At 46.1% G+C, this 10,183-nt stretch overlaps 1 protein-coding gene across 1 annotated transcript; it reads left to right on the top strand.

The window, feature by feature from the left end:
* The first annotated feature begins 7,517 nt into the window (after positions 1-7,517).
* On the top strand, positions 7,518-9,446 carry LOC128709179 (nociceptin receptor-like). The gene has a single exon (XM_053804163.1). It carries the CDS (start codon positions 7,518-7,520, stop codon positions 9,444-9,446), a length of 1,929 nt encoding a protein of 642 aa, XP_053660138.1.
* The last annotated feature ends 737 nt before the right edge of the window (positions 9,447-10,183 follow it).

Here is a 10,183-nt window from a genome sequence, read left to right as displayed (position 1 = left end):
AACATTATAAAACCATTACTCGAAATTAAATTGAAGTGATTATTTTCCGTTAGGAATTTTAGTACGTCATATAAGAATGTTTTTAAACTATACAAAATTGAGTGAGTGAGAATACTTAGTAAAACGGTAGAAATATACAATTTTAATTATTTAACCTCTACATCTCAAAATGCAGGCGCCTACTGATTGTAATATGATGGAGGCGCCTAGTACATTGTAGGTGTGATGGAGACGCCTGGTGTTTGTTAAAACATTAAATTTTATAATTCGTGTTTTTATCTAAAAAAACACAACAAAATAATAATCTACGATTTGGCATTCATTGATCATTACTCAATCAATGTGATGGTTTGTGGCTATATACAAACCATCACATTGTCCAACAAAGAAATTGTTTCCTTCAGTTGATAATAGCCAATTAAAATGTGTTTTTAACAAGTCCGCCAGATCCATAAACATATTTTCCAGCTCAATGAGATGTATCGGAAGAAATAATGATGATGGAAAACATTCGCAACAATTGAGGGGAATTCCGTAATTAACTATGGAAGAAACTGAAACACTGTCGGAGTGAAATGATCGCTACATTCCCTGAATACCATTTCGTTATTTTCTTTTCCCATTATTATTACATTGTAACAATTTTCGCTTTGTAACCGTTGCTGTCTTGTCTAAACCAAGAAAATGAAAAATGATGTAATTAAATTATTTTTGGTATCTTGTTAGAGCAATTAAATTCCAGTGAAAAATGGTGTAAAAGAAAACTAAATGCTGCTTTATCTGCTCAACATCATGACCGTTAGACACGGCTCGTTTGCATTCAAACTCCAACGGCAGGAGCTAATCCTTTCGGATGAAATGAAAATTACATTCAATGCCACCCACCACAGGAATATGATATAATTGGATCTTCATGCATCCTAGCACTGTCTAGCATATTACCATCATGTGAGGATTATCTGGCAGTCCGTTCTTCTTTTAGCAGCTGTACTTGCACAAAACGAATCGTATCGAAATTCTATTCTGGGAAAAGGGTTTTGTTCATTTTATCACCATTGTAATGGTACACGTGTTGTACTATTTTTGTAATTTTTTTTTACAGAAGTTAATTTTGATCATGCAATGGTATGATTTACATAATCCACAAGCAGCTTACTACGATAGAAAACTAGACGAATATTGTTGCATGGCATATGCGTCATCGGGAACGGTTCAAATGCATCCCTTCAAGCTAGTGCCATCGTCATTAGAAACAGAGCGTATAAAATTGGCTCCACTGACAATCGAATAAGCATTCGAATGAATCCAACCGATAAGCTACCAGTTACGGGTGGTATGCGATCACAGTGGCAACGTCCTGCCCCTGTGCAAGTGACACCATCTCATCCATCATGCGCATCCGTTTGATTGAAGAAATATTGTGTATTGAGCAGTGACGTTCGATCGAGTTAGCATTCTTCGTCCTGCTCGTTACGTACACGTTAAGCACACTAACGCACCCCGCACCGAACGACGGTCTGTTTCGTTGAACATAATTTTAAGCATGCACGCTCAAGGGTTGAGATGAAATTTCGTCACTTTCGAAACCTTCGCCGAAGGTTGCCAGCACGAGCAGGAATTTCCCGTCACTGGGGAGGGAAATTGCGACGCCAAATGCTGCGTCTGGTTTCGACCCTCGTTTCGTCACGCTTGACGGGTGACGATTCGGAGTGGGAGACGCCACCGGTAAAAGATGTCCCTTTTTCTTGTGCAACTCTTGAAAATGTCATATTTTATGTATACCCATAATGGATGCCCTTGAGCGCCCACATGGCTCGCACAGTGGCTCCGTGACCGTGTACATCACGATGAGCTTGAAGTTTCGTTTGTTGCCCACCCTATAACAAGCCCTATAACAAGCGACACAATGCGTTGATTGTGCGACGCAGAAAACCTAAACCTACGAAGGGTGTGTTTAGCAGGGGGCCATGAGACGCAACCGACGATTATTGGCCTAATTCCGCTGAATGAGTTAATCCTACGAGGCAAATGTTAACGTTCCCATACAACACGAGTAGATACTTGGGAAGCTAGCTTTTCTATTGAAATTAACACATCCTTGTATTTGCATCCCGTCTGCTCGACCCCTCGAAGTGTTCTCACAGTTGTCAGTTCGCAGGGGTGAAACGGAAATAAGCCAACATTCCCACACAGTGCAAAGTAGGGTACACAATCGCAACGTTCTCGCTGTCGACTGTCGGATACAAACCGTAATTCGCACACAAAAAAAAAAAACCTTCCTCCCTATTCCTTCCAAACGAAGCCGACAGATTGGTGTAGCAGCGTAAAGTAGCTTTTTCCGGGAGAGACGCTTAACGGGACGGTCGAATGATTTTGACAGTGGTTGTTTTAATGGAACAGCTCTCGCAAATGGAGGCGCCTGGTAAGCCGCTTGCAAACGATGGAGACGCCCGGTAGTTGACAAACAGCTCGGAGTAAAGTGCGTTTTTCATCGTTTCATAATTGACAAACTTTGCTTTTCATGGAAAATAACATCTTTCAGCACCAAAGAAAAGGTAAAATGGATGAGCGAACCAAATGTTTCTGAGCCATCCATGTAATGCGCTTGCGGATGTGTTTAATTTACTCGGAATACATTAGTTTAGCTCTTTAATCTTGAAATTGACGCTAATGAATAACTTATGGAGGTCGTACAGTTCAAAGCGCTTTTAGCAGATGACTTAAAGCTAATTTTTCCACACACTTTAAAGCGAAAGTTTAAGCAGTTTTTCCTGTAAGCAATTAATGCGGTGTTCTTTCTACAAATTCATCTCCACATACGGATTGACGAGATACACCATGCTAAACAACCTTCCTTGTTTACACGCTTAACCCCGTTTGGGATTGATGTTTGCGGTTAAGTAAAAAAAAAAAATCGCAACCAAATTCCATCAGCATACAACGCTATGTGCAACCATAAATCGAAATGGCCAACATACCGTAACGGAAACGAGTTGTGTGTTGCTTTGTTGTTTCGTAAACGTTTCGGCACCGGTGTGTTCGATGCGAATTTTACAACGTGCAATTTTTATCGAACGTTCGGAAATCTTTTACGGATTTTCATACTTCACACAGCAAAACGGGGTTGGAAAAATCATTCGGTACGGTTTCGACTGACCAGTGATAAACATTGAAATGCAAGAAAAGAATTCCGGTGCTAAGAAATCCCGTCCCGTGCTAAGGATCTACAGGCAAATGTTGTCCCATTACGGACCGGTCCGTCTCCGGCTGGTGCAGCAAAGGGTTGTATGTACAGGAAATTTATGTGTTCTTATTTAAATTTTCCTTCAAAAATTCCTAACCCCGAACCACCGGATGAGGGACAAACCAACAAAAAAAAAAAAAAAAAATGCACACATTTTGTCGTCGTTTGCTGTCCATTGATTTTGTTTTTAGTTTTGCATGGTCGTGTTCGCAATCCCTATCCGTTTTTCTTTCCCGCTACCCCGGGAGGTAGAACGGGGTGGGAAAACTACTGCAACAAGCTGTTACAGCGCTACGCAGAGCAACTTGCTGTCAACGAAGTGTGGGAAATGATCCAACCCGTGGGATTTGGCCCGTTGGTAGCTCTGTCGTGCAGTTTTGCATGTGTCGGAAGCGCTCGGACGCAGTTTCACTGAGCTGTGTGTGTGTATGTGTGTAGCAAACAGCGGACACACTTTGCATCCCATCGCATCGCACCGATGGCATCATAAATTGTTCGGTAATTTGTTCCGTAGTGTTTGCGCCAAACGTGCCAACATAATTTGTGTGCACGGCAGTAAGCGACGGATGGTGTCCGGGGGGAGACCGATGGTAGATAATCAACCGTTTTGTTTCGGCATCATTGTTTCGCTGGTCTTTATGGGGTTCCATGTGATACTGGACGATCGGCAAACGGCAAACAGCACAACCGCTGTGGTGCTTCCTAAAACGAGTGAAAACTTGTGAAGGAACTCGCACGGTCGAAACAAAAACACACACCACTTGGTGGCGTTTCACAACATACTGTCAAGATAAAGCTTTACTAGCGTAGGGCTTTGCTTCAGGCAGGTTGGTCGATGAAGCGCTAGTGTCGTATTACATGCGTTTAATACTTTGTTTTGTTTATATTCTACGGCAGAGGATAATGGGGTATCATGAATCTTGTAAAATTTATTCGCCTGGAGGTGAAGATTCCAATAGATGCAATCAAAAAAAGTTATTAAAGTTCAACAATTTTCCCAAAATAATAAAGGGTTTTAAAAACACACACAATTAACTACCGGAAAAGATTTATGATTGAAAGTTACGAATGAATATTCCTGAAACAGAACGTTTAGTTGCGTGCACTAAATCATAGCATTTATCTAAAAATTTAAAACACACAACACTCTACTTAAAGCCCCAGATGCAATATAATCCAAATAACAGAACAAGAACAGCAAAAGGTTTTCCAATCGATTGCTTTCCCCCGAACATACTCGCTTCTGCTATGATCATCTAGAAAATCCCGAAACAATGAACTCATATAGAAACGCACGCTTTCGATAAGGTTTTCTTACCATGGTTCGATCACTAAATTGTTCTCTTTTTCCCGTGAAGGCACTGGGACGCGAAACAAAACACACATTCGAAATCAACGATTGGAAGCTGGGTGCAATGTTACGGAAACCCACTAGAGTGCACACGCTAAGCAGACTGCACAGCGAGCGTTCGCGGGAAAACCCAAAAAGGTTAGCGTACGGTGAAAGCTCGGCAAAAAGTGTGAATTCTTGGGATTGTTATATCTAACCGGCTTAGAGTACCGCTAGCGATGGTTGAATGCGTCCAAAACGAGGGAAGGATTTTGTACCCGGTCTCTGTTCTGTTTCATTACTACTATTAGAATCCTTTTAGGTGAGCCCTGTTGGCGTACAGCTATCGGTGCAACAATGGTTATTAGTGCCGCTGCAATGATTTCTCCATTGGGTAAAAGATTGATTAAATGATCTGTGCATCTGGCCGAAAACGAACAAAGAGTTCGTTAGTGGGCGAACAATCAATGAGGAAACTATTCCAAAAAGTTTCTCGCATCTAGAAAATATTTTGTAAATTATCTAATTATCGAAATACCTTAAATTTATTAAAGAATTATTTTAAACAAAACGCATTACGCCCTTAAATTGATTGACTTACTTAAAAAGATAACAAACAAATTTTCATTTCAATTAACTGATTAATCGCGTACGATGTTCATCAGGAATATATCTCCAACATACTGGTTTTGGTCGCGTGCGCGAATTGAAAGTGCATCATGCATGCGAACCACTTGTAATGTCGTCCTCGACCGTGAGAACGTGACTCGAACGATGCCTAAGGTCACGGTAAACCACCAAACGACACCGGTCGCCCCGTCGGGCGAAACACGAAAAGCACATTCTGTCTGAACCGGTCTGACCCTGCCGCTGGCTGGTTTGTTCTTTGTCACGGTTGCAGATAATCCGGGGTAGGATGTAATAGAAGAGCAGTGAGAGCTCACACGCGGCAAGGTGCAAGCTCTATAAACAAACGATCTAGTACTACACTCGCTGGTGAAGGATCGCCGAACTTATCCGAAGTTATGCGGTACTATTAAGGAGAATCACCCTGTCATGCGCACTACCTTCGGTTGGGGAAAAAGGATGTGTGTCGGAGTTTTCACCGATTGCCACAGATGAATGAAAGTGAAAGTGTCTGGACGAGGGATCCAAAAACCGGCACGCGGAGAAACGGCAACGTGACGTACGGAAACAGGTGGCACACCGAGGGTTTCAGACGAGACCGGCAACAAACGGCGCGTCCTACGACAACAGTGCACTGTGTGCACAAGTGTGCGTCGCTACCAATACCGATTTGGAAGCGTTCGTGTCGCGGCGGAACACTGAGCTTGATCCGTATCTGCCAACAAAGCTGATGTTCAGTTCGCGTTTGGACGCGCCAGTGAACGGACGGGAAAATTGCTCCACACTGTCGGAAGCATTTGAAAGCGAATGGGTGTACGAAAGAGTGTTCGGATTGCGAACAATTAAAACAAGTGCAAAAGAAAAGTGCATTTTAGTGCAGAGACAAAACAAAAATTTTCACACCTTTGCTGTGTAAGTGCTTCGCACCGCTATTAGCAACACAAACATCTTCAAGAACAGTGTGCAGGTGTTCCTTTCGAATTCCTTAGCATGGTTCAACAAATAAACGTTACAACCGAAACTAGCAGGTGCAGCACACATCACCCATTACACGCCCAAGCGGCAAGCGCATTGGGAAGATGAGTTATGCATTAAACACGCCGAAAGGTGGGTAAACACGCGCTCGATTTAAATTCCTTCCTTCCTGCGGTGGTGAGTGAGTTTGTCCATCTTCATGTTTAGCGTACAACGGGTGGCACACCAGCGGTAATAAAAATACATCCCTACCGGGCGGTCCAACTGTTTGTTTATGGAGCTACCGTGCTGCTGAGTAGCATCAGCAGTGCACGGTCTCGCAGAACGGGCCGAATGATTCAATAGCTTACCGAATCAGTTACTAATGCAGGTGTGGAAAGATACTCAGTGTTTTGTCTGATGAAGCAAACCGGACCGATAGGAAGCGAATCACGTCATTTTGTATCGACACCACCCGCCTTCGATTAACGATCGGATGGAAACGTGAAGTGTTGCGTTAGACATTTTAATTAGATTCCGAACAATCTTCCGGCTGGTGGTCGCATCGCGTGCTGGGTGCTAAAAATAAGACACATGAACACATCGGTAGAGGAAAAAACAGGTGACAGTACTTACCAATTATAATCCGTGTCGCTATGAAGATGTGTGCCGCAAGTTAGCAACAATGTTCAAGGCACACATCGAAAAGCAGTTGAATTTGGAATTCCCGGATACGTTTCTCGGATGTGAATTCGCATCTGGAAAATAAGGTTCACGTGAAATCGTATAAAACAGGCGTGCAAACGAAGTGACGACAAGCGGAGCGGTGAACATTTTTGAATAAATTTACTAGCTGCAGGAAGAGCCTGTTTGTCTGTTGACGTCCCGGTGTACAGGGTCCGTGTTTTGAATGCTCGTAGCGCGAGTGAGTTGAAAACAAAAAAAAAGTGTCCCTTTAGTGTGAAAGATACAGATACGGAGTGATTACGAAACACACACACACACAAAAAACGAAAATGAAAAGTGTCCGCTCAGTGTGCACGTGAACACATCTAATCGAAAGTGACTGCGACTCGGCTTGTGTGCCCCGACATGTGAAGTTAACATGTGAAGGTTCCGTGCGCAGTGGAAAGCGAATCCAATTGGAACTGGGACACAACACTCTCGGTGCCACTTCAGTCGCACTCTGGCTGGTATTGCTCTGTCCACTTTACCCCGTACGAAGACAAGGCAAGCGTCAGCACCGAGGCGTGTAGGTGTTTCGGAAAAAAGGATATGCTTGTTGCTGTGGAATAAATTAGAAAATCCACTGCACGGTACGTACCTGCAATCCCTGGAAGTACTGGTTGGTCCGGCGCAAACATGGACTGGAACGGAACGACCAACGGTACAGTTGATCTGCTAGTGTCCGCCGGTACAGTTGCACTATCGACGCTAGCACCGGTCACAACAGCCGCACCGCCGGATCTCACCCCATCGCCGGGAATGCCTACCACGGGAATGGACACCACCGGCATGACAGCTTCCGCGGGCGATATAACGATAGCGTCCGCCGCACACTACCACGGTGGCATACCGTTTCCCTCCGAGCTGCTCACCTTCCTGCGGCAAACCACCACGATCGCTTCGTCCTCGTCCGCCTCCTCGATGCCTTCGCTGAGCGTTACGAACATTTCCACCTTTCTCAACAACATTACACTGCGGGCGCTAACGGCGTCCGGGGCGGCGGGTACCGGTCCCGGCGGTACCAGTTCGGCCGAGTTCACCGCAAATCTGTCACGCCGGTTCCCGCACCATCCGTTCTTCAGTACCTTCTTCAACGACTCCGCGCTAGACATCTGTCCCTCGATCCAGATGCCGGTGGGGAATGTGATTTCGATGATCCTGTACGCGCTGGTCGCTATCGTCGGGTTGTTCGGCAACACGCTCGTTATCTACGTGGTGCTGCGCTTCTCCAAGATGCAAACCGTCACCAACATGTACATCCTGAATCTGGCCATCGCTGATCAGTGCTTCCTGATCGGCATACCGTTCCTCATCACGACGATGCATCTCGGCGAGTGGACGTTCGGGAACGCGATGTGCAAAGCGTACATGGTCTCGACCTCGATCACGCAGTTCACGTCGTCCATCTTTCTGTTCATCATGTCGGCCGATCGGTACATTGCCGTGTGCCATCCCATCTCGTCACCGCGCTTCCGGACGCCGCTCGTGTCGAAGGTGGTGTCGGCGATCGCGTGGACCGCATCGGCCCTCATCATGCTGCCGGTGATGCTGTACGCGAACACGATCGGACGGGAAAAGGATAAGGTGTCGTGCAACATTATGTGGCCGTCGGAGACGGGCGCTAACTCGGGCTCAACGTTCACGCTGTACTCGCTCATACTCGGGTTCGCGATACCGCTCACACTGATCCTGATGTTTTACTATCTCGTCATCCGGAAGCTGCGTACGGTAGGGCCCAAATCGAAGTCGAAAGAGAAGAAACGCTCCCACCGGAAGGTGACGAAGCTGGTGCTGACGGTTATCACCGTGTACGTGCTCTGCTGGCTACCGTACTGGATTTCGCAGGTAGCGCTCATTAATTCACCGCCGGACATTTGCAAATCGCGGCTAGAGATTACGGTGTTTGTGCTGGTGAGCTGGCTCGGTTACAGCAACTCCGCCATGAATCCGATTCTGTACGCCTTTCTGAGTGATAACTTTAAGAAAAGCTTCCTTAAGGCGTGTACTTGCGCGAAGGGTAAGGAAATTAACGCTCAGCTGCAGATTGAGAACAGCTTCTTCCCTCGGTTTGGTCGTAACCGTGGCTCCGAGCGGGGCAACTCTACCAAAGTCTTACAGTCGAACAATCGGCCTAACAACCGCACAGGTATGCTGGACGCTCCGGGCAATCCGCAGCACCCACAGCACCATCAACAGCAGCAACAGCACCACCAGGCGCACCATCCATCCAACGATGCTCTCGCAAACAACAACAACGTTAGCAATGTGAACAACAACAGCTCGCAGGCAAGTACGGTTAATGGGAAAAGTGGTGGTTTCCAGAACGGTTCCTCCACCGTACCGTACGGCGGTATGAGCACGGATCAAAGCTCCATCGTGCGTGGCTGCGGTCCATCAACGAGCGTAACGACCATCCAATCGTCGTCCGCCCGTCCATCCACCGATCAGCCACCGGCAGGTACACCGATAGTGCCAATATCGAGCCGTGCCCTGGACAGTGGTAACGATGGTCCGCCGGTAGCCGGTTTCGTCATCCGGCCGCCCGTACTCCACACGGACTTGTAAAACGTCAACACAAACACCGTCGGGGGTGCCGTCTTCTCGGTAACCGGTGTCCGGGAAAATTGGAAAACGAAGCAACAGTATCCGTCCCGTTCGCCAGTGCGTGATGTTCACCCTACCCGGGCCACAACCGGCATTCCGGCATCGTTCCAAACGAAGTAATGTAAGTACCTCATGGGGACACTGAGCAGTCGGGAAAGTAAACCTACAAAGGCAAAAAAAGAACAACGATAAGTAAAACAACGTTAACGTGATTCGCACCCGGATGTGAGACTCAGCTCGGTACCGTATTTATCTACGCCCAGGCTTGGCGATCCGGATGATGATGACGATAAATTTCCATTGCTCCGTAGGGGGCACCACGTGTGCGTGTGTGTTTGCTGTTCCAATTGCTTTTCCAAATGTTTGCGACAAACATTTCAGCTACAATTGAGTTGATGTGGTGCTATGCGTGGCTGCTGTCTCTCTAGGGTCACCTATACTTATCCGGCACTGTGACAGCTGTCAGGTTCCGGTGGGTCATTGTTTTCCATTTGATTGTCCGTTTGTTTGCCGGTTGATTGAGTTTTGCGACCTCACACCGTTGCCGTAAAGTGTATTAAATACACACATGGCCACATTTCTTCGCCGTTTCCAAAGCTTGCTGCGTTCGTTCCAGCAGGTAGTGCTGTCTTGTTTACAGTATGTTTACTTGATTACTTCGATCGACGCTTGTCACAGTGCAGCAAGCACAACAACGG

The sequence above is a fragment of the Anopheles marshallii genome, chromosome 2 (assembly GCF_943734725.1).
Source record: "Anopheles marshallii chromosome 2, idAnoMarsDA_429_01, whole genome shotgun sequence".
NCBI classification, from domain to species: Eukaryota; Metazoa; Arthropoda; class Insecta; order Diptera; family Culicidae; genus Anopheles; species Anopheles marshallii.
The sequence above is the reverse complement of the archived record's forward strand: the minus strand, read 5'-3'. Positions and strand labels throughout refer to the sequence as shown.

Excerpts from the sequence above, each read along its gene's own strand:
- LOC128709179 (XM_053804163.1), top strand. The coding sequence starts at position 7,518 with ATGGACTGGAACGGAACGACCAACGGTACAGTTGATCTGCTAGTGTCC.